This window comes from Cyprinus carpio, chromosome A24 (genome assembly GCF_018340385.1).
Source record: "Cyprinus carpio isolate SPL01 chromosome A24, ASM1834038v1, whole genome shotgun sequence".
NCBI lineage: Eukaryota > Metazoa > Chordata > Actinopteri > Cypriniformes > Cyprinidae > Cyprinus > Cyprinus carpio.
This window is the reverse complement of record NC_056595.1, coordinates 14,565,686-14,590,521: the sequence shown is the minus strand read 5'-3', so window position 1 is coordinate 14,590,521 and position 24,836 is coordinate 14,565,686. Positions and strand designations below refer to the sequence as shown.

At 36.5% G+C, this 24,836-nt stretch overlaps 1 protein-coding gene across 9 annotated transcripts in view; it reads right to left on the bottom strand.

The window, feature by feature from the left end:
• The window catches only part of sulf1 (sulfatase 1), an 81,063-nt gene that overhangs the window by 7,470 nt on the left and 48,757 nt on the right, over window positions 1-24,836 (bottom strand). For 7 of the 9 annotated variants that reach the window (XM_042714283.1, XM_042714285.1, XM_042714280.1 and 4 more), the window contains 11 exons: window positions 16,633-16,861; window positions 14,857-15,096; window positions 13,684-13,835; window positions 10,700-10,869; window positions 8,062-8,212; window positions 7,797-7,972; window positions 7,111-7,239; window positions 6,750-6,806; window positions 4,169-4,304; window positions 1,751-1,961; window positions 111-366 (listed from right to left, as the gene is read on the bottom strand). In XM_042714283.1, coding sequence (XP_042570217.1) covers window positions 111-366; window positions 1,751-1,961; window positions 4,169-4,304; window positions 6,750-6,806; window positions 7,111-7,239; window positions 7,797-7,972; window positions 8,062-8,212; window positions 10,700-10,869; window positions 13,684-13,835; window positions 14,857-15,096; window positions 16,633-16,801 — 1,847 coding nt within the window. In that variant the 5' untranslated portion in view covers window positions 16,802-16,861. Of the gene's footprint in view, window positions 1-110; window positions 367-1,750; window positions 1,962-4,168; window positions 4,305-6,749; window positions 6,807-7,110; window positions 7,240-7,796; window positions 7,973-8,061; window positions 8,213-10,699; window positions 10,870-13,683; window positions 13,836-14,856; window positions 15,097-16,632; window positions 16,867-23,864; window positions 24,006-24,836 lie in introns of those variants that run through there. The other 2 variants (XM_042714286.1, XM_042714282.1) reach the window with 2 other exon arrangements.

Genomic DNA, 24,836 nt, shown 5'->3' with positions numbered 1-24,836 from the left:
TGTGATTCCAAGGTAAAATGATCAACAAATGAGTAAAACACACTTTAAATGGCCTAAACTACAATAATATAGTTTATGTTTCGAGGTAACCAAAGGCTTAGAGCTCTTACTTATGGGTGACTTTAAGAGAATTGGGGTAGCCCACTGCATTAGTGTCATCCGACTGCATCTCCTCCGATCCGTCATCGGACTCCAACCCAAAGTCCGAATCTAGACCTCCCTCAGGCTCATGGTGCCGTTTGCTGACTGGTCGAGGCTCAAGGGGGGTTTTGTCATCAGCCTGTAGGTCCACATCGTAGATTTCACCCTCAAACTCCACTGACAGGGATCTGGCTGGCCGCATGTGAACAAAGCGAGGTCTGTAGCCTGAAGGAAGACATCAGCGTCAGCTACACATACTTAAATATTTATATGTCATAGTTAAATATTTATATACATAATGCTGGAACTCATTACATTTCCTCTAATATATTTAAAAAATGTCACTTCACCAACTGGTGCTCAACACCAATAGATAAAAAAAATAAAAAATATGACTCAAAGTTCTCTCACAATCATGGAAGCATTGAAGTACAATTAACTAAATTAATTAAATCCCATTTTCAGTAGTATAACAGCTAGATTCATAGCAATAGTTTTATGTGTAATAGTAAAATGTGATAAATGATACATTGTTATACATACATTGTAAATAAAAAACATAAAAAAACCACAAAACAAACATAAAAATATATAATTAAAACATGCTTTTGACTTAGCTTCATTAATAACAATTCATATGCTTTTGACTTAGCTTCATTAATAATAGTGCATGTCTAGTTTTATTTTGCATTTATTTAGCATCAAGTTCAGCTTAAATGAGCTCGTTACTATTGAGGAAATATTAATTTAACTATCATTTAAAAGTATTTTCCCCTCTCTATTTAAAGATTGTTTAAAAGTGACAGAAAAGAGTTTTACATTGAAAAAAAAAAAATATTAATTTAAATAAATGTAAAAAATTGCTTCTCATGAATTTTCTATTCAAAGAATCCTGAACAAATGAAAATAATGCATGTAGTAATAATGCAATAATATTAATAATGCAATAATAACATGCAGCAGCATACTACAGTTTTCACTAAATAAATAATTAAATATTAAGCAGAACAACTGTTTTCAACACTGATAATAAGAAAAAATGTTTCTTTAGCACCAAATCAGCAAAGTATAATGATTTTTGAAGGATTATGTGACACTGAAGACTGGAGTAATGGCTGCTGAAATTACAGAAATAAATTACATTTTAAATGATAATAAAACAGAAAACAGTTATTTAAAAATATATATATTGTAAAATCAAAATTAAAAACAAAGCATTTAAAACATTTAACAAAAAATTACCTTTCAAATTTAAATCAAAGCATTTATAACATTTAACCCCAAATTACCTTGGTAAATAGTTTTGTATGTAGTTTTAGGGTAGCTAACTAGTTTAATTAAACTCTGGGAAGTCTGTAGCTTTGGAAGATACCATTTCAGTTTTCCGTCCTTTAGTAGTGAAAAGTTTAATTCTTCCCAGTGACTCAAAACTTTTGAATCTATTCACTCTATTGATTTGCTAATTGACCGTTCCTGTAGGCCGCATCATTAAACCAGTAGGTGGCGACAAGTGAGTGACTTTCAGTCCTAGTGTAAAAGGTCCAGTGTTTGTCTATACAGTCTTGAACAGCCAGCAATCCTTCCTCCTCATTTGAGTGCATATACTTACTTGGATTACTGCTGTGGGCAAACTGTCTCTGTGTCCGCCGTGCTGCCTTGGCCGATTTGTAAGGCCGGTCTCCACAGTGGCAGTCTTTCTCACGGCTGTCGTAGCTTCGAGAGTGCAGACTCCTCGCCCTCTTCTTGGATCCTTCCTTCAGAGAGCCCTTACACTTCTGCAAACGCCACTTCCCACTGACCTCCTCCACACAGTGCCATTTCTGTAACAAAAAGGGAGGGAATTCAGTTTGTGGGCAGACATTTTTGTCTGCCTAACCACTTATTATGCACAGCGTAACTTATTATGACCACAGCTGTTTTTATGAATTAAATTAATCTTCTGTCTGTGATCGGTGAACTTAGTGGTCAAACATCTGCATCTGTAGAGTAACCCCATTAATTCCCAATCACACGGCAAAAGAGCCACCTCACAATTTTTCCCATAAAAAAGCAATCAGAAGCCAATTTAGACTTAATCTCCTAATTTCGCAGAGCTGTTTGCTTTCCAAACTGACCACAGCTCAGACATGTGCTATGGGAAACCATATCCAAACAATGGCCACAACCCTGTTCTGATTTCCTGAGAAGCTCTGGAGTCCCATCACTGAGTTTATGTATCTGCGGGTGATGCTGTATCTGTTCGCAGCAAGGATGTTTGTTTGAAGGGCGGTAAACCATAAAGGAGTTAGCCAAAGCTTGCTTGAGCACTTTCACTCATTTAGTTCCTCCAGACATAGTAGCCAAACACACTAAAACATGTTGAGCATTTCTTGTACCTCACATCCACACACACACACACACAGACAGACAGACAGACAGACAGACAGACAGACAGACAGACAGAGAGAGAGACAGAGAGAGAGAGAGAGAGAGAGAGAGAGAGAGAGAGAGAGAGAGAGAGAGAGAGAGAGAGAGAGAGAGAGAGAGAGAGAGAGAGAGAGAGAGAGAGACTGGCTCCAAATATCCAGAAGTCAAACAGACATAAGCAAACAGCACCACAGCCAAATATGTGAAGCCTTATACTTGAATGACGGACTCAGACTCAGGAAGAAACAGACATAAACTTTCACACAGCCTCAATCAAACACACTGCCCTCACTGACCCCACTGCAGGCAGTAGGACTGTGTTAATGCCGTCTTTGCGAGGCTTTTTAAACACATTCCCACTAGTCAAAGAAAAAGCAAGAGTATATTGGAAAAACAGATACTGATACTCTACTCAAGCTAAGACTTGAGCTGGAAGCAGTAGACCAGAACTATAAGTTTTGTCTGTGCTCAACAATTAAACCATGACCGTCCTCCAAAATAGTGGATTTCACAGGAAAGCAATGGCAGTAGCAAATGCTACCGTACTTATTAAAAACATCCAACCATTAATCCATATATTTAATATATATATATTTTTGAAAGAAGTCTCTGATGCTCACCAAGGCTGCATTTAAAAGGGAATTAATGCAAATAACTGTTTGCTTTGTAATTTAATATATTTTAAAATGTAATTTATTGCTGTGATGGAAACACATTCAGCAGCCATTATCCCAGTCAGCATCACATAATAAGGTTCAGAAAATAATTCTTTATATAATTATTCTATACAAAAAATGTGGTCCTCTGCTATGCAAAATCCATCATGCGTTTGGTGCACACTTAACTTACTGCTGCATTTAAGCTATAAGACAAGGGTCTTTTATTAAGAAAGCAAATGGCATCAACTCTGATTTAATGTTGACAAGTAAAGACTTGAGGTCTATTCATAAAAATATTTTTGGATCTTTCTCCAAAACTTCTTCAGCTTTGTTCTGGCAGGTGACTGGACTAAAGAAGACTGAAAGCCATGTGTTATTCCAACAACTTTTCTGCATTCAATCAAATTTCCAGACAAATTGTTGCAGGCAAACACTTAACTTGACCATAAAAAGAATCTGGTTTGTATTACTACAGTCCTTGAAATACTGTCTGCATTTACACTACCTGAAATTGTACCAATTTGTAATGTTCAGCTCTCTTCAGCCCTCTTTGATTCATTGCCATGCCACAGAGGGTCTGGTGGAGCAGGCACACTCTGTGCTGATGAAAGAAATCTATGGCCAATCTCTAATTATCCTTAATTTGTTGTAAATATCAGTTTCAATTACAGTGGCACCACTCATAATACTTGACTGTGAGCCACACACACCAATCTCAGGTTTCGTGTTGAAGGTGCAAATAAATGTGCGCAATCATCATTTAAGGTTGGGGCAAAAAGCATTTTTTAGTACATAAACACCCTGGTTCAAGCCCCTAGTAAAGCAAAAAAGGTCTAGATTGAGACGACTAAGATGTTTGATAGCAAATATTGTGCATATGTGTGCAAATTCATAAGGGGAAAATATATATATAGACAGTAGGTAAAAAAAAGAGTAATGCATGTGTTTATTTGAGTTTGTACCTGTCCTGGTTGTTCACAGGGCGTCTGATACTCTGCCTGCTGACACACCTCCTTCAACTTCTTGTACTTGGGTAAGCTGTTGGAGTGTTGTGTGTTCAAGTTGCCTTCTGAGTCATCTTTCTTGCGCAGGATTTTGCTGGAATAACAAATGTGCTTTGGTGAGTTGCTAGGCCACGTTTTAAAGTTGGCAGCCTTACTGAAGTTTCGGAAGCCTGGAAAGCATAGCCGTCCCACCCAGGTCAGCATCTCATAACTAAATATGGAGAGTATTAAAGCTTTCACCGCACACAAACAACAATGTGACCCAGATGATGATATAGCTTTCCTCTGGATCCACCTGTAGTTAGTTCTATTTAGATTTTTTTTAATGACATTTGTTAACAGAATAGTTCACTCAAAAATGAAAATTACTCATTCTCAGACCATCCAAGATGTGGTTTGAGTAACACTTTAGTTTAGGGACAGATTCTCACTATTAACTAGTTGCTTTTTAGAATGTATATTTCTAGCATATTGGCTGTTTATAAGAATGTATAAAGCACATAATGCCTTATTTTGCATGACAATATTTTAGATCTCTTAATCCAACTTCATCCCTAAACTTAACAACTATGTTACTATTTATTGAGAAAAAAAAATTGTAAATAGTTAGTTAATAGTGAGAATTGGTCAATAAACAAAAGTGTGACTGTGTTTAGTTTCTTCATCAGAACAGATTTGAATGTAATTAGCATTACATCACTTGCTTACCAATGGATCCTCTGTAGTGAATGTGTACCATCAGAATGAGAGTTCAAACAGCTGATAATGTACATGTACACAGCACAATAATTTACATGTAATCCACATGACTCCAGTCCATCAATTAACACTTTTTAGTGAAAAGCTGTCTAAATCTCTTTTTTTTTTATCCATCATTAAGGCATTTTAACTGCTTCTTCTGGCCAAAATACCAATCCATAATCCATTATGATGCTTCCTCCGGTGAAAAAGTTCATTTACTGTTGTTCTTTCACATCAAAATCCATAGACACATTTATTTAGAACTGTTTTGGAATGCTTTTGCTTGTAAACAGCTGTGCATATTTCTCTCCTGATTCAGACGAGATTACTTTTTCAATTGGAAAAAAGTAATATTATGGACAGAGGATTCGTATTTTAGATTGAAGAGATGGTTAAAAACGTCTTAATAATGGATTTGAAAACAAACTCATCTACATCCTGAATGGCCTGAGGGTGAGTACATTTTACAAATTTAAATTTTTGAGTGAATTAGTCCTTTAAGCCCAGCCAATCTATAAAAACAAATCATAAAAGGTAGAATTAGGATTCTGTAGGCTGACAGAACCCAAAAAGCCGGTAATTCTGGTTGCCTAGGCAAGAAATGAATGCAGTTTATCAAAAAGCCTGAATTGAAGTATTTTATGAAACTCAATAATACATATTTAATTGTTCATGCACATTTTTACACTTAAAAATGAACTTTGTAATTTTCTTACACTCATTTAAAACTTGGGTTTTAATTTATATTTAAAGAGCTGAAACTATTACAAATCATTCCGGCCCAAATTAACCTCCGCCTGTAAGGGAAATGAAGCGTTCTGCATGATTTCACCACAGCTAATTAATGAAGTAGTCGCTAATCTGATTCTCACAAAATGAGAGCTGTCATAACCGTGCAAAACAGGGTGAATTAATGGCATTTTGGTATAAACACGCTTCGAGTCCGTGGTCTGGCTTTATACACAACAGTTACTGAGTCACGGAAGCAGCAGCCGGCACTGATCAACAATGTGCTTTATGATTGCGCCATTCCTGAAAAACCTTCTTTCACTTAGCCTTAAGCAAAAACAAAGCACGGGCTGACTGTGGGAGTGGTAATATGCCATTACACAGACTGACAGTTCCCTGTGAGTGACACAAGGAATGTTAGACCGAGACAGCAGCGTGGTTGTGCCCACGGCCACAGATACAATATATAGAGATTATGTGCAATGGCCGCACAAAGGCAGCACAAGTTAAATAGGGTAACCTCAATACCATACCCACATTCCTCACATCAGTCACAGAAATCAAGGGAAATGCTATGCACACGTATCAAATTTGAGTCTGATACCACAGGTAATATCATATATTTCCCCATGGGGAAGGATTTTTTCTGTCGTGAGTGTCCTAGGTTACTGAAACATATCCGATAATGAGAGTCTAAAGCTGTCATCTGAATAGCTGAACTCCTGAGAACATATTTGATCGAAGAATGTCTGATCTTACTGTGACGCTGTAGTGATTGGTAATGGCATTTTGGATAAACAAGAATATTTTTGTGATATTTTCCCACATTTTTAGGTGATCTTGAACCAAGAGACGTCAAAGAAGAAAGATGTTTGTAATGGAATCCTAAAAAATCATAACATGTACTTCTGGATCTTATCTTTTGGCGATTTGACATTGAAATTCTGGAATGGTTTGAATTGCATGCGGTGAGCCTCCCGTACAAAATAAATCAATTCAAATTTATTTCACACATTCAGCAGTGATTTTATAGTATGATTGAGAAGAGAGGGGATAATGTTTGCCTTACCCCCGCTCCACGAGGAATGTGTCCCTCCAGACTTTGGGTTTCCGGTTGGGCTTGAATCTGCAATACGAAAACATAAATATTTTATTTCGCGCTCAGTCTTTGTGTCATTTGCATACCATAAGCAGATGTTTAGATTGGCCTGAATTATGACACCTTAATCTGCTCAACATCTCCTGCCATCATGAGTGGCAACGACCCCAGAACATTTGCAGCATTCTTAACCTGCCAAAAACCCCTTATAAATGTACTCCAAATGTTCACAAACCGTTAAACTTAACTTAATTTAATTAAAAGCAATAAACAGATACTACACAACCATTTATTACACTGGGAATGTGTTCATGGAGAGGATTTAGCTCACCTATTCCCACTCTTTTCCTGCTCCAGAAGCTTCAGGACAGATTTGCCATCCATATCAGGTGGAGTGTCCAGCCCAGCTATGTCCAAGATTGTGGGTGCGAGATCAATGTTTAGCACAAGATGGTTGTTCCTGCGGAGTAACACCTAACATGTCATTTCATGTCATGTCATGTGTATTGTGAAAGAAATTGTATATATGACGTGTATTATACAACATTATTTCTAGTAACATTTTATATATATTGCGCATACACATACAGTAAATTTATATATTTTAACATATATATAAATAAATATATAAAATATAAATATATACATTAATTAATAATTTTATATAATTATATTTTCAAAAGTGTGAAAAATTATATAGAAATGTACATTTGTTTTTAAATGGAGTATTTTATTTTAATAAATAAATTAAATTATATATATAAAACAAATATATACATTTATATATTTTAATTTGTGAAAATTACAAAATGTGCATTGTACTATAATATAATGCTAATAAATAAAATTAGAATTAGAAATATATAAAATATATATTACTACAATTGTAAATATTTATTTTCATTTATTTTTTAAACAATTAGTGTCAATCAAATTTTTATATAGAAATATACAGATAAAGTGTGGAAAGAAATTATATTGTACAAATTGTGCATTTCAAATAGAAGTTGATTTTACCTTGCTCCTGGTTCCACGTTAGGACCTCTGACAAAAAACGGTACTCTGATGTCAAAATCATAGGGCATAGATTTCCCCTTGACCAGGCCAAACTGGCCAACGTGGTAGCCATGATCAGCTGTGTAAATGATATAGGTATTCTCCAGCTCCCCGGTATCGACCAGGACATTATATATCTGAAAAGTAAACATACATTTCCTTTCCATTCATATACAAAGTCTGTTAAATACCCAGAATTAGGAGCAAGAACGCATAAACCACTGACCTTTTCTACAGAGTCATCTACAGACATCAGCGTCTGGAGCCTCTTCCTGTGCAGGTAGTTGGTGAACTCCATGTGGATTGGTTTCATTGGGCCGGTGTACTGCATGATCCAGTGCTTATCCATGTTTGGTGCGTAGTTGTAGCTGGGAGTTCTGCGTGAATAAGCACAACATGCTACTGTGAGGAAATCATGCACCTGTCTGCCATTTCACAACCACTTGTGGTTTTTGGAGTTGCCTATTCTATAACATACTTGACAAGCATCAATAACAGAGCACTCGCCCTCCACCTCCACGGAAACGTACTAATTCTCCTCGCTAGGTGTTTTTCTTGGGCTCGCTCTCCATCTCTCCTCACACCATGCTGAGAGTCTCAGGGTTTCTTGGCAGTGTTTAATCGCTTGAGGGTTGGCACATGCATAAGAAAAATAATAGCTTCCCCAGCCTTCGGGCCCAAAATAAAGTTTGTAATAAGTCCAGCAATGACAGGGCTATAACTCATTTGCATTTGAAGTGGAGAATAAAAAGCTGGGAGGCTGCGGACTTGTTTGTGAAGCTACGGCTATGAGATGGCCACCTGTTGACTGCAGTTGGCCTTTCTCCACAGCTGAAAGACATGGCCTTCCTTTGCTTTCAAGACCAGACTCTTGTGCCTAGTGTCATAATGAATGATGCCCACAGGAAAGCTCCATTCTGTCTGAGTGGACTGCTTCTGCCCTCTCCTCCTCAGTCTGCCTTTGTCCCCTCACTGAACTCTTCACCCAGCTAGTGAGGCAAACTAATACACCTCACAAAAGAAACCTGGCTCTGCACATAGGTAAAGCAAATTTGGAATTTGGAGGTCAAAGGATGGAATTAGTCCAGATTCGACACCTGTCACAAAGAAGGGTAGAGAATGTTTGTCTTTAAGATAAAATACTTTCTGCTATAGCACAGGAAGCATCACATGTTTCACAAATCTCCCTTAATACTATTTCCTCCTATGCGATTAAAAAAAAAAAAAAAAAAAAAAAAAAACCCTGTAATGTTACTGGTGGTGGTGGGGTGGGGGGGATTGGTGTTAATTGCAATGCAGACTTCATGCATTTGAGATTATTTGTATCAATTACCACATTAAAAAGCTCACAGGCTTACACAATGCTTTTCTTCCAGACTGGCAAGAAAATCATCTGTGGCTTTATTTAACTTTTATGTAATGACTCTAGCAGGGCCACATAGTACGATTTTAAAATTATTTAGTACATAAATAATTTTAATAAAATGTTTTTTTTTTTATTAATTTATGTACATTTTACTTCTTTGGTAAAATATAAAATACAGACAGATAATAAAGTAAAATAAAAAAAAAATTAAGTAAAATATAAAGTAAAATATAAATAAAAGTAAATACATATTTATTAATTAAAAATATATTTATATATTATAACTTTAGTAAAATAAATATGTAAAATATAAAAGTAAATAAGTAAATAAAAATAAGTAAATAAAAGTATAAATGAAAGAAAGAAAGAAAGAAAGAAAGAAAGAAAGAAAGAAAGAAAGAAAGAAAGAAAAGAAAAAGAAAGAAAGAAAAAGAAAGAAACCAAAGAAAGAGAATTTTCTTGAAGCCATTTTTTTCTATTTTTACCTTTCTATTTTTGGTTGAGCACCTTATTTTGGTATTTTGGATGAGTGTGCCTTTGTTCTTTTTCACGCCGATGATAAATAAACCCCCAAAAGTGTCTGAAACCCTGCTGCATCACTCCAGAATGCAACCTGCGCCTGCCATCTGTTTCCCTGTTCATTTGGCACAACTTGCCAGGCAACCCTTTCGGCACCAGAGCGACTTGCCAGCCGATGTGAACCTTGGGGTATCCAAGTGTGATCTATTCAGAGCCCATACACTTAAAAAGATATTAATAACACAAAAGGGTCTTCTAAGACAATGCATTCCCCAAACCTACATAGTGAAAGGCATGATTGATATGAGAAGTGCCAGAATTTTGTGTAGGAAGACAAGCAGAAAGAAATGGATAGGCCCGAGGGACAAAAGTGTGATGTCGCCCTGACCAGGATCCTGACATGCCTGGGATGTTAAGGACTTGGAGATGGATGGCCTGTTGCCACAACGCTGTTTGTGGAATAGGAACTTAGCCACGAAACTGATGATAGTGCAGTGAACCCAACAAGGTCTTGGCACCCGGTGTGAGGATCATAAAAATCTCATCCCCCATCATCTTACTTGGCATGTGCCAGAACTTTACTTGGATGATAAATCACTCTAGTTTCAGGGTGGTGGAGTCATGTGTGAAGTGCATTTCAGTGCACTGTCATCTCTTAAGAGTCTAATTTTAATGACATATCCAAAAATATGAGGCCACAAAAAAATTCCTAAAGCTACAAACTTATATTTACCTGCAAGCCAAATTACAATGGTTTAAAATTTATAGGAAAGTGATCTGCTTGGAATGTTACTGTTCTACTAAAAAATGTGTCCCTTGGAATATCCTATTATAAATACATACAGAGCAATAAAAATATCTAGACTCAACAATTCAAACACCAGTAGGGCTTGGCTCTCAGACAGGATAGACTAGGTTCAGTGGAGTTCAGCGTTGTCAGTGTAGCAGAGTGTAACTGAATGTTCTGAGAGTCACTCACATGTGCTGGGAAGCGTTTGGGAAGAGCTCGGAGTACTGGGGTGCTGAATCCTCCGGGCCATGAGGCGCTGCATGACTGATCACCATCATCACCGGCCGATGCGGGTACATGCGCTTGGACATTCGGAAGTAGTTGATGCTGTCGTTGGTAATCAAATCAGTGAAGTAGTCCTTGAACATGCAGAATAAAAAAAAAAAAGTGCATACATGCATAAAGTGAATGCTCTTCACATGGATATGCTTCTTGAACAAAACAAATAAAGCTAGAATCAATAACAATCAATAACTTTTTTTCTATTTATTTCGATTATTGAATATCATTGAAACAAATTATTATTTTATATTAATTTGGAATTAAATTTTTACATATTTGAATTATTCATAATTCATTTGAACTAGAATCAATCATTTATAAACATTTAAAATGCAATTCATATGCAGTGACAAATACATTGATTCTTTGATAAGTATGCTTTTAACTTCTAAATGAAATTTCATTTTGATATTTTCAGGTGGCATAAAGTCAAGTTAAGATACAACAACTGTCCTGATGTTATAAATGGGAAAAAGCTGCATACAAACAAACAAAATAAAAACCCTTAAGTAGTTTGACTTGATCTTATATCTTAGAAACATTTTATATAGGTATAACCTGTTATATATTTATAACAGGATATATTTATAACAGGATATATATATATATATATATATATATATATATATATATATATATATATATATATATATATATATATATATATATATATATAACCTTTAGTGAGCCAAAACAAATTCCCTTGAAAACCCTCAAAATTGGTCATGGTCAGTCTCTTAAAATATCTGATCATGTGACTTTTCTTTTTCTTGCCTTTTTTTTTTTTTTAAATTTTTTTGGAAAGGTTAGTTCTGGTCGTAAATTAGCATGTAGTGCAGCTCCCCAAATACTTTCATGAATTCATATTTGTGTAATAATAATAACAATAATAAATAAATTAATAAAAAATAAATAATACATTTAAAAAAAATACAATTATATATATATATATATATATATATATATATATATATATATATATATATATATATATATATATATATATATATATATATATATATATATATAAATATATATAAATGATGTGTATAATGGTGTACAATGTGTTAAGAGTAATGGAAAATTACTTTTTACTTGGTCACACTACATGATACTTTCAGAGTCAATTTAAACTTATGTTTGTAAAATTTTTATTTATTTATTTATTTATTTATTTTTAAATACAACAACAGAGCTAATGGCATGATGCTCACAATTCAGTACTGAGCATGACAAGTGCGTTGACGGCTTCATTCAATGTTAACAGAAGGTCTTAGCCCTCCATGAGTCTGGTGTTATGACAACACTGAGGTCTCAATCTTACTGAGGCAGCAGCAGGAATGTGCACAAGGGCTTGGGGGTAAAAATCACGTGATGCTGAAGCCGTAAGCCTTCTGATGGCAGTGCTCTGGGTCTGGGCTGGTTGTGGGAAAGACTCCACCCTCCCACCCCACCCCCCGACATTGTGAAAACATGCAGCTACTAGCATCTGTGGGAGTAAAAGTCTTATACAAGTTATTGTTTAGAGACGTGCTCAGTGGACCTTGTTCCTCAGCCTTACAGCAAAACACATCGATGTCATGTCAGGTTCTCTGTTGTACAACTAATTGAACCAGCATGTTTGTTTATATTGGAAAACTATACAGTATCATCTCGAATATTTCAGTGAAACAGAATCTGAATGTACTTTAAAAAACTAATACATTAAAGATTTTGGACTGACTGAACACACAATCTCTGCTGTTCCAACAAAGAACGAGTCCTTATTGAAAGAGTTCTTATTGTCTAAGTAATTCTTACTTGTTGACTAAACAGGATTAAAAATCTACAGCTAATATGAAGTGTGTTACATTCTTCAACAATGAGAATCATTTTTGGTGCAAAATTCGGGGAAACATTTCTAAACCTTCATAGCTCTGCTTACTTACTGATTCCTTTTTAGCATTAAATCTCAAAATTTAAACAGGAACATAAATGTTCCTAAGGGTTTCCAGGAACCACTTGATCACCTAGCCACAAAATTTCTGCAAACCTCATGGAGAAACCTTCAGCCTCTTGTGCCTCTCCACTTGTGGTAATTCAACGAGAAGGTAATTGACATCCGACCAAATATTTATTTGCTCATCCCTAAGACTGCCTCCAAGTCAATTTATGCCCAAACCATGAAACCTCAGCACAAATTCCACATTTCCCAAAAACATGCTACCTGAGAGACTCCAAAAGCTTGTTTTGACAGCAGCTCCAAAACACTCTAGAGATTGAAGGTAGCCATGTCAAATTAAACTTTTTAAACTTGGATTTTATCACTTTGCTCATACTGAAGGTCTTGCACAAGGATGGCAAAAGTCACTATCACTTCACATCTAGCCATACAGCGTACTTTAAACCATGGCTATGATATAGTATCATACAGTAATAGTATAGTATTATATACTGCACTGCATACTGCTTGTTAAATTTGCATACCTTATTAAATGTTGTGCTAAAATGTTGACTTAAAACTGTGTACAGATTACATAATATTTACTGCAAAAATAGTAAGAGAAGTAAGCCAATCTGAACATAGTCCAAATGTCCAACCTGTCAAATCAGCAGAACTGTAATTGTTTCCAAAAGGAACTTTGCCCCAAGGACATTGTCTCTTTTTCTGCCAAGTTTTATTCAGTGTAACCCCCTGATGATTCAGAAGACACCGATATAACTCCCCATGCCCCCTTTAATCTAACCATATTCCATGTGGAGTTAACAGACCCAAATTTTATATGTAATTAGGGAGGCCTGAAATTAGTTGCGAACAGACCATACAATTGAACATAAACTAAAAATAGAGTTTAAAAGAAATCTTTGGCATGGTGACAGGGCTGTGAACTTATGTGACCAGGCGCACATACCTTGGCATAATCCGCGCCGTGCTTCTCCTTGTTCCCATTCCGACAGACGGTGTAATTATAGAAACGGGAATTTTTGATCAGCCCCACCCATTCGCGCCACCCAGGTGGGATGTAGCTGCCATTGTACTCATTGAGGTACTTCCCAAAGAACGCTGTGGGACAAAATAAAGAAAAACATAAACTTGAATCTATGTTCAGTGAGGTCGACACAAAGTCTAAAATGATCATTTACGACAAGCGTCTCAAAACACTGCCTTTGAACATTACCTGTAAATGTCTATCTCTGCATTGTATACATGTCTCCTCTACCCTTTCTCCTCTAAGCTAAGCCAAAACATCTTCCAGAAGAGCTGGGCAAGCAGCCAGTCTGCCCTGGAGAGTTAATTGTAGACTAACACATCAGCTGGAAACCACAGGCAGCAGTGAGGCCTGAACCCCTGCATTCAGGGTCAGAACGTGCTGCCACTCAAGTCACACAGCACAAGACTACTGGCACGTTTAGCTCCATGCTTAGCTTCCACAAACCAGACAAATTGAAAATTCCTGTAAAACTTTTATTTGACCTCTAGGAACAAACGTGAAAGCAAAATTCTAGTGAAATTGCACAACGTTGTCAGACAAATACATTTCGAACTGACTTTTAAGGGTAAAGTGGGAAACTGTTGTATCACTAAATATTTTATATATATATATATATATATATATATTATTTTATTATACACATTTTTTTCCATGTAAATAAAATAAAAAAAAGTTATTATTATTATTCCCTCATGTAGACCATAAAGGTCAAAAGATTTAAACATTGTTTTTTAATTTATTATACACATTTTTTTCCTGTAAAATTGCAGTAGTATAAAACTAAAATGGTCTGTTATTTTTAATATCAATATTTAAATTGATGAATTAATATTACACAAATTTAAAAAAAAAAAAAACAAATTTCTAAAAAAAAATATACAAAAAAAAATATTTCTTTTATTCAGCAAGGACAAATTAATTATCAAAACTGACAGACTTTTCATATTGTTACAAAAACTGTATTATAAAACTGTATATATTAAAAAAGTTATTCTAAATTGCAATACTGTTTCACAATTTTACTGTTTTTCCTGTATTCTTCCTATAAAGCAGGTCACAAAGAGTCCGTCTGTCTCTCATTTAGTTTCTTACCTGTTCTGTATCCAGTGTTGTTGAGATAAACGGCAAAGGAGCGCGGCTCATGCTGAACTTGCCAGGAAGGTGAGGAACAGTTTTCGTTGTTGGTGTACGTGTTGTGGTTGTGGACGTACTTCCCAGTCAGCATGGAAGAGCGTGATGGACAGCACATGGGCGTAGTTACAAACGCATTTGTAAATGAGGTTCCACCGTCCTCCATGATCTTGCGAGTTTTGTTCATCACCTGCAATGAGCCTGACACACCAAGCAAGACAAATGCATGTTCAGTAAAGTACATTTAATAATTTCAAACCTCAACATGTCTTAATATACAACATGATGTCAAAAATAGCCCTAATAGTGTTCGATGTGGAGAAGGATCCCTGCAGTTCTGTGGCAATGCAACGACTGGCTGTGGTTTCAGGACTAAGGCCCTTAGCCTCTCAGATGTCTGAGGGGAGCCATTAAATATTAAAAGAGGAAATAAGTCAAAGCTATGATGACAGTCTGAGATTGATACCTATTGGATGTTATGCTCTCAGAGGAAGGAACCTGATCCAGTGACAACAGTTAGGCTTACCAAATGGGACAGATACCAAGACAGACTTGGTTGGCAGATCAAGACGACTTACAAGCAAGCAAGCTAAAGTTCCCAGGACTGAAGTCCGAGAAGGCTCAAGGCTTTTCTTTCCAAGGCTGAGTTAATAATGAATGACTTAAACTTAAATAGATCTCCTACTAAAGACGAATGACAATCCTGCTGAAAAAAACCTGCATACACTATCACCAGCACAGGTGTTTTAACTCGTTTAACCAGCAAGATTGCCTTAGTTTAACTTAAACCAAAAATAAACACTGAACCAGCTAATCAAGGTCTTCAGGGTTACCAGGTAGATGTGTCGGAGCCAAATTGTGCAGGAACATAACCCTCCAAGATCAAGATTGAACATTTCAGACATTCGTCAGCCATAATGTCAGTCAACCAGCACCATCAGTTAAGTTTGGTTATGGTGATCCACCAGCCAGACCAGTGCTACCTTAACCCAGCATGGACCAGTATATGGACATTTCCAGATAGTTTTTCCAGTAGAGTCCTGCAAGTGATTTTTGTATATTTTTGTCTTGTTTTCCAGAACAGATAATTATGTAAACATTCTGAATTCAAAAAGTCTGAACAATTCAACATAAAATAAATGAATTCATGGCTAAAACAAGAAAGAAACATCTGCCAATGTGGTAAGAAAAATACACATAATCCAAATGGAAAAGAACATTAACTTTTCTTACCCCAGTGGATGATAATTTTCTTGTTTTATGTAAAAATCTGACTGATTTTTATACATTTTTCAAAAGAAAAACGTATTATCTTACACAATTTTGCTTCAAGTAAACATGTCTTGATTTAAGAATGCTTAGTAAGTAATTCTTTAAGCCACTATGGAAATGGTCAACAAACACTACTTGAAACACCACAAAATAATAATAATAATATAAAAATAAGTAAATTATTCTTATTATCATTATTAATTAAAGATATCCATCTCACAAATGTTGATGTGAAGAGTGCAAATTCAAACACCCAAATCAGTGAGGGGAATACAAAAAAAAAAAAAAGTCTAGAGTTCCATTCCCATGTTTCTCCAAGTATCATTATGGTTTTTTAGGATCTCTACACTAACTTTCCAGACTACTTGCTGATTCATACTATTGCAAGCCTCAAGAGAGGTCTCCACCTCATTCGTCTGCAGAACAGATGGGCCATTAATGATGAATCGCATCTGGTATACTCACCCAACTCCACATCCTGGTCATCTGTCATGATGAGTATGATGTTGGGTCTGATGTTCCGTCGGTCACCTAGGACCCGCCCACGCAGGCCCTGACCACGGGTGGTGAAACCAGAGCAGACCAGTGGGGCGGCCAGGACCATCATCCAGGCCAGGCTCACCAGCTGCATCATGGGACTGCAAACCGGGGCGTGTGAACAGGAATCAGAAGGCTGGAATCCTCACAACGTAATCTGTTCAGAAACAAGCAAAGAGATGTTAATGCTTCGGGATTTCTAAAAAGGTCAAAACAAATGTTACTACGGTTAACACAAATTCTAGAGACTAAAAATAACCACTTTTCTTTTCCTTCACAAGACAAACAACAACTCCAGATCCTTGTCTGCAACCTCTAATAAATCATTTGCATCTGTTTTTAAGCTCAGTATCATCTATTTTCACATCCATCCACAAGAACAGCAACAGACCATAGAAAATCTCAAACCTTGCACTGAAAATAAACAAAGGAATCAACACATGCTTTAAACTTCCATCACATTTCCAGGATGTCCACCCACTAAAATAAACATACAAAAAGATACTTTAAAAAACACTAGCGCAAAAGTTTTTTTTGTAAAATTGTAACTTACTGAATACTTAAACATTCCATAACCCTACCTGTTATGTTCTTAGCTTAGTAATGTCAAATGTGGAGTCATACACCCAATATGTTTACTTCAGTTCTGCACTCATATTTACAGACACTTTCTTGAAGTCAGAAAGGCCTGAGTGTCTCTCTCCGTGTGTGCAGAGAAGCCAGCTCTTTCTCACTAATCAGTCACACTCCTTCAGTAGCATTGAAGCTTTGCCATTGGCTATTAAGGGATGCACCGTCCCACACCCAGCCAATCATGTTTTATGGCCATGTTGTCAGTCACAAGGCCCAAAGCTTGTGACCCCTAGCGGACACCCAGTGGGAATTACGAAGCCAGTGAAGGCAGTACGGGGGAGAGGGTTCCGCTACATTAACCCTTGTGCTGCAGTTGCCAGTCGCAGATTTACAAACTGACCCCTTTACACAGCATGGCATTCGCTCTACACCAGCAAAGATGACTCGTTTCATATTCCATAGACATGCTTCATTTCCCAAAACCCATGTCTTTCCTTTAAGTCTTGTAGTTTTTGTGCTAATGCATTAAGGTAAAGCAATTTCATTTTCCTGACAATTCGGCTGCATGCATAAAAGTGGGTTTGATTGATATACCTGTCCATTTTTTATGCGTGTTTATTGTATAAACCTTGTGGAGGACCATATTGCTTGTGGCCCCATGCTGATCTTTGTCTCCGATCAATGAGCTGTAGAACAATATGGACATTTATGCAATTGATCCTCATCGTATGCCATTCATTTGGCTTGATAATTTTGCTTGGCAATGTTAAATGACCTGAGTTCAATAGTCATTTTATACTTGTGACAAAAAGACCAGTGAGAGTCAAGAAATAAATGAGTAAATTAGAGTCAGCACTGGTTTTACAGTAACTCGAGGCCAATGTATTCACATATTCCAACTAACAGTACTCCATTTGACAGAAGGGAAATCCCTTCCAAATTAATGACGTAAAGCAAAATCATATTATAAGAGAGCAAGGATGTAACCATGTCTTGGACATTGGTGGGGACAAAAACAAATGGGTATGGTCGCAAATGTAATGGAAATGAAATAATTAAAAGATTTAGAGGAATTTCAAGGAATAGAAAAGTAGTAAAAGAACCCCAATTTATTTCAAACTATCTGCAAATAATGATTTTCTTTTAAAATATGCACACATTCACTCTTAACAAGTCCAGTATGCTGAAAATGGCTGTTTATTGTCTTCCTCATTCAATTACAAATTACTTTACATCAAACATGTACAGTAAATGATAAAAGCTATTTTCATTTCAAAATGGCAAAAATTTACATTCAAAAGTTTTTTCATTTATTCACTCTGATGGCATTCCCAAAATAACTTACAGTTACAATAATGTACGGTAACTTACAATCACTTTTACCTTGTCTTTATAGTGCTTTTTTGTAGCTTGACATGTAATGACTATGAACTGTCACTGTATGGACTGATAACAATGTGAAAAAAATAACGTCATATGGATTTGAAACCACGTGAAGGTGAGTAAACATAGTCCATTTTCATTTTCAGGAGGTGGACCATATGACGTCCGATAAGGAGCAGTTGAACGGAAAACCATTCCTTGTGCATTTAATGGCTGCCTCTCAAATGGGTCTCAAAGTGCTTTTTTGGATAGAGTGGATTTTAGACAGGCAGCACGAGGGATAGTCAGTCCAGTCACCCTGACAGCACTGTGCAAACACTGGCGCTGTTTAGACAAACCCCTGGTGCTGGGGATGGCAGGGTCCAGTCAGACCAGAATGTGCACTCACACACACAGTATGACTTCCAGATCTCATGAAAACCTCTTAAGGCCCTGAAAATACATAAAGAATTCCCTTAACCATTCATTCAGACGTATGCTTCCTTTCCATCATCTGTTTTATGTCTATATGGTGGAAATTAGATTGACATTTCAGCATCAGTATTTAATTTAAAGTGCTAAACGAATCCTTTCGTTGACTTTCTCATGTGACACTGCAAGATGAACTATTGTATGATGTGCCTCCAGCTATCTGAAACTAACATTAATAACTCCAGCCAAAAAAGTCCCCATACAAATTTAAGAGAGCCAATACTTTGCTATTTAGCTCAATCATGTGTTCCTCAAACAGCCCTGAATTAAATGGTCTCTGCCCTCAAAGATGACACATTTACCCTCATTCCAGCACTGTAATTTTAGAATACAGTCAAACCAAAATAGCTCTTCTATTTTCTTCCCAGGAGGGAAAAAGGGTCGTGAATTATAATTTTGTTTTAATTATCCTCATTACTGTGAAAATGTGTTCCAGTCGGTGGCACTGGCAAGAACATAAACCACTACTTTGCTTTTCTCTGATGCGCGAGTCCTCCACTGACCCTGACAAAAAACAGACCCGCTACCCTCCATTTCCATGAATAATGGGAAACAAAGCTTCCACACTTCCATGACTCTCTAACACCGAAACAGCACTGAGCTGGTATGCAAAAATGATGTGATGTTTGTATCTGAAGCCTTCAGCGGAAAACCTGGCGACTTCCTCTGGCTTAGTCAAACTGTTGTTTGGACAATGTGCTTGTAATGTGCAGAACAAAAAGTACTTCCAACTCACTTGATTTAAACATTATGCAACTATTTAGAAGTCAGTTATATTAAAGTACAGTGAATATCCGGAGATAAAATACCCAGATCACCACATTGAACTACAACTCCTTCAATGATTAAGAAAAAAGGATAGTATTGTTAGACCATGCTGTTCTGAAAAATTGATAATAAAAATATAAAAAAATATTAAAAAACCAATAATAATCCAAAAATTATTTCTAAAACGAAAAAAACGAAAAAAAAAAAATAAAATACAAAAATAAATTAAAAAACATTATAAATAAATAATTTTAAGTGCCAGATACTGAACATATTTGAAATTATGGAACATATATTCATTCCGAGATCTTTTAAAGATCACATTTGTGTGTTAAGAAGTTCTGTATGGTCTAGATGACAGCAAAGTAATCTAAATATAAGAATATGCATGAAAATATACTGTCCAATAAATAAATTAAATACATTAAAATGTATTTATAAACAAATTCATCATAATTTTATAACATCAACTATAGTAACTTAAGACTATGGTTCAGGGTCTGTGCACATCTGCTGAGTGCCATGCCTTTGTAGACCTGCATTGCTGAAGAACACAAGAAAGCTTTCTTCTGGGTCACAGACAAGGACCAGAGCAAGCATCGACCAAGCCCTTATTGTTTTTAGGGATTAGAATAAATGACCCAGTAAATTAGCCTCTACTGTACTAATCAGGGCTAAGCTGGGGGAATAATATTTGGGACTTATTAAGAAAAAAAAGGTCTCAAAGGTTCAAAGGAGCAAAACAAAAAGGCTACTATTGGACTTTTCAACCCTGACACACAGCTGCCAAAAAATAGCCACATATGAAAGAGGTGCAATTTTCAGATTAATGGATGACAGGACCAGGGTCCTTCATTGTGATCCAAAATCTGTACTTTTATGATTTCACTGTACTTTCTCTCCCTCCATGCATACTAAGGCATCCAGCCCCCTTCCTGTTTTCTACCATGTAGTGCTATCAGAGACAGTGGCTCAGAGGTTCTTGGCGAGCAAAAGCCGCCACTGCTGCCTGTGGTGAAGGCCCAGACCACATACTTTCATGCACCCTGAACCCCCTTTGACCCACGTGGTAATGTGGGGTGGTTAACCCAAACCTCAAGCACCTGGACTCTGAAAAGACTCTCAGAAATGAGTGCCGCCGAATTCACAGACTTCACAGGTAAGGATAGATGAGTTCCTGAGGAAGGGGCCACACGATTAAGATCAGAATGTCATGACCCGGCACATTCTTTCCAACCGCGCTGGGTTTTATAACATCTAGACTGCATCACGAATAGTCTGGTTTCTGTCAATCCCTCGTCCAGGAAGATGAATTTGGCAAGGCCGCATTCATAACATGTGCGATCAGCTTCTAAAATCACTTAAAATGAAAAACCCTGATCCCTGTCAGCTTGAAATAATTCCTTTTAAACCAGAGCACCATGCAAGAACTCGTCCTTCACCATGGCAAAGTTGTTTGTGCATCTTCACTGCAAATGAGAGCCTCTCGTGAGCCAAGAACAAGTATAAATCAAACCAGATGGCACTGCTAAATAGTGAGTCAGCCATTCATAAATGCAAGGTTTTCATGGACAAAGACAGTCTCGAGGGCTAATCCCCCTTTCCATTCCCTCACTACAGACTTGCTCGGTCCATGTTCTCCATAGAATGAGCCTGTACAGAAGCCAAGTCACTGGAGAACAATCAGCAGTAAGAACACTTCACAGTTTATTGGTTGTGACAGTTGCATTTTAATTATCAAAGAGTCCGAGGCAAGATTTGTTTTTACTTTAACAACACTGTTAAAGTGATTTTTAGATGACAGCGCTCAGATATCACTGCACTAGGTGTCCTGAAACATCACACCTGTCTCAGGAGCTTGTCAATTATTTTGCACATTTGCAAGTATACCTTTGATTAGATTGTTCACTCAAAGATGGAAAAAAAACAAAACTTCCAAATCTGTATAGCTTTATTCTGTAGAGAGAGAGAGAGAGAGAGAGAGAGAGAGAGAGAGAGAGAGAGAGAGAGAGAGAGAGAGAGAGAGAGAGAGAGAGAGAGAGAGAGAGAGAGAGAGAGAGAGAGAGAAGGGAGGAGGAGGCGGAAGAGAGAGAGAGAGAGAGAGAGAGAATTTTTGTCTATACAATTAAAAGTCAATAGGATTTAAAACAACATGACTTTCATTTTTAAACAAATTTTTAAAAAAAAAAAAAAAAAAAAAAAAAAAAAATAAATTATATATATATATATATATATATATATATATATATATATATATATATATATATATATATATATATATATATATATATTATATATATTTATTTATTTATTTAATTTTATTTTTTGTTCACAAAGGAAAGGAGATTTTGGAATGACACGAGTGAGTGAATGAGAATTTAAATTTTTGGGTGAAGCTTCCCTCACTTGGGTGATCATCTGGTAAATTATACATAGCAAAAGACAGGCTATTTGAATACAGAGATGCACAGAGACACACAGATGTCGGTTTCTGCAGAGGCTGTTTGCATATTTCTGCATGGTGATTATTCCCATTGGGGGAGAAATGATTACTTAGCCACAGAATTTTGAGGTTTGTATTTTGCAATGTTTCTTTTTTTAAAATCAGCCAGGACTTCACTGCTCCATCCACAGTGTCAAAGCCTACAGAGTCTTGGAGAACTGTGGTCAGGCAACCGCATGAGCCTTCATCACCAAGAGCCATCCACCCACATGGGACCGAGGAAAGCCAACAAAACTAGTGTGATGTGACCAGTTTTAGAGTGTGCACCCAAATGTAACATTGGACCACGTTGATTTTCGTTAGACAAAAATACATTGTAAACTATTTCTAAAATATGTTTGTTTTGTTCCACAGAAAAAAAAAGAAAATCATACAGGGTTTTGGAATGACATGAGTGAGTAAATATAGAAACTGCACATAGATGAGAGTTTTTGCAGAGGCTGTTTGCATATTTCTGTATGCTGACTATTCCTAAATGTGGTGGGTGGGGAGGACTTTGAGTCCCAAAGTCAGGACTTTGCTGCTCCATCCACAGTGTCAAACCCTACAGGGTTTGGCAAATTGCACGAGCCTCTATCAACTTCGGGGCACATTTTGTTCTCACTGATGGAACAGATGACTGATTATGTGGTAAGAACAAGAATGTGGAATCCGACTGAAGTGGCTTCAGTTTGTTCTCACGCCACTGGAACATTCTGCCAAATCACTGCAGAGTGAATGGATACAATGCAGTCGCATGAAAGACAGCCATGCCAACTGACTCGCACGCAAACACCTTTACTAAATGGGAAAGCCATGTGCGACATTGCAACTCTGCTTTAAAGTTCAGAGAAGAAACTTTTTTAATAACTGAAAGATGATTCAGCTGATGAAGTTTAGTAAATCACAATCATATCTGTACTAAGTATGCAAGAGTTTGAATTAGTCTCAAATCACAGTAGCGAACATGCAATAGCTTTCCAATATCAACCTTTAATAATTTTAATTATAAATGATTGTATTTATAAAACAAACAAAAATATATTACAATTATTATTTTATATAAAATATATAAACTTACATAAACACAATATTATAAATTAATAAAAAAAAAACTCCTATATCTAACATCAACATATTGCAAATGCCTTAATGACTTTTTGATGGTTCTCTAAAGTTCCAAATCTCCTAAAATCGAAGTAATGAATTTAAAAATAATGACTTTAGCAAGATGCTAATACCTACAGCACTTCTAAACGAACAAATCTGAATTAAATCACACAAACAGAGAAAGCTCCATTTCTACATTTGAATGACTAGATAAGTTCCATAACAAAAGCCACCTATACAAGCCAGAGCTTTGCCCTGGTAGTCACACTACCCTAATGGCAGGAGTCTTTCAAAAAAGTTCTTTCAAATGCAAGGCTGTTTGCTTGAAACATCCCATTGATGTTCCTGGGTAGTTTTTCTCTTTGGCACTTACCATGTTTGTGTATGTATCTAGAGACTTGACTTGTTCTGAGGGAACAGAAGCTTTTCTATCTGCCAGAACAGCTGAGCAAACCTCCAAAATCAAATCAAATCAGGAGTGGCAGCAGTTGTCAACAGTGCGATGCCAGCCAGCATAAAAACTGCACTGTCCAAATAGAAGCGCATGCCATATGGACGCCTGTAGTCCAAAGTTCTCCATCCTGATAGAGTTATCTCGTGGTTTTTGCAGAAATAGACTAAAACAATCAAACTCTAGTGGTTGTGTGTTTTTTTTTTTTAAGCCAAAATGCAATAGCTTTACAAGATAAACACAAACTACTATGAACTCTCACTACAAGATAAACACAAACTACTATGAACTCTTACTTTATCTCTTTCTTAAAGGCTTTTATGAAATATTTCAACAGGCAGTGGACTATATTTAGCAGAAAATTGTTAGTGTTTAACCACAATTTTTTTCTGTTTCTTTCTTAGAGGCTTTTATGAAATATTTCAGCAGGCAATGGACTATATTTAGCAGAAAATTGTTAGTTTAACCATTATATTGAATGGCATAAAGGCTTTGACATTGTGATTTCAGAGCAAATAGCAGTGACTTTCACTGAAAACAAGTCTAATCTCCAACCCTCCAACAGGACCCCCAAAAAATAGGGGCTTTGGGGTCCTGTTACCTGATAGAGCCCATCTCATTCATTAAATTGCATGTAAATATCAGAAAAATAATTAGCCTCCCACAGACTTCAAAGCCTTGTGGGGAGCATGAATTTGGACCAGTGAGTTGGGGCTACCCAGCACGAAACAATAAATAAAAACCTGGCGACTGACAAAACTGTCCAGTGACAGCTAGTAAGGACAAAATCACAAATTTAGATGGCAGAAAGAGAAAGTTAGGACAGTGGTAGAAAAAAAAAGTAATTTGTTCTTCTGTGAACTTGTGCAGACAGTTTGAGCACTTAGACTTTAA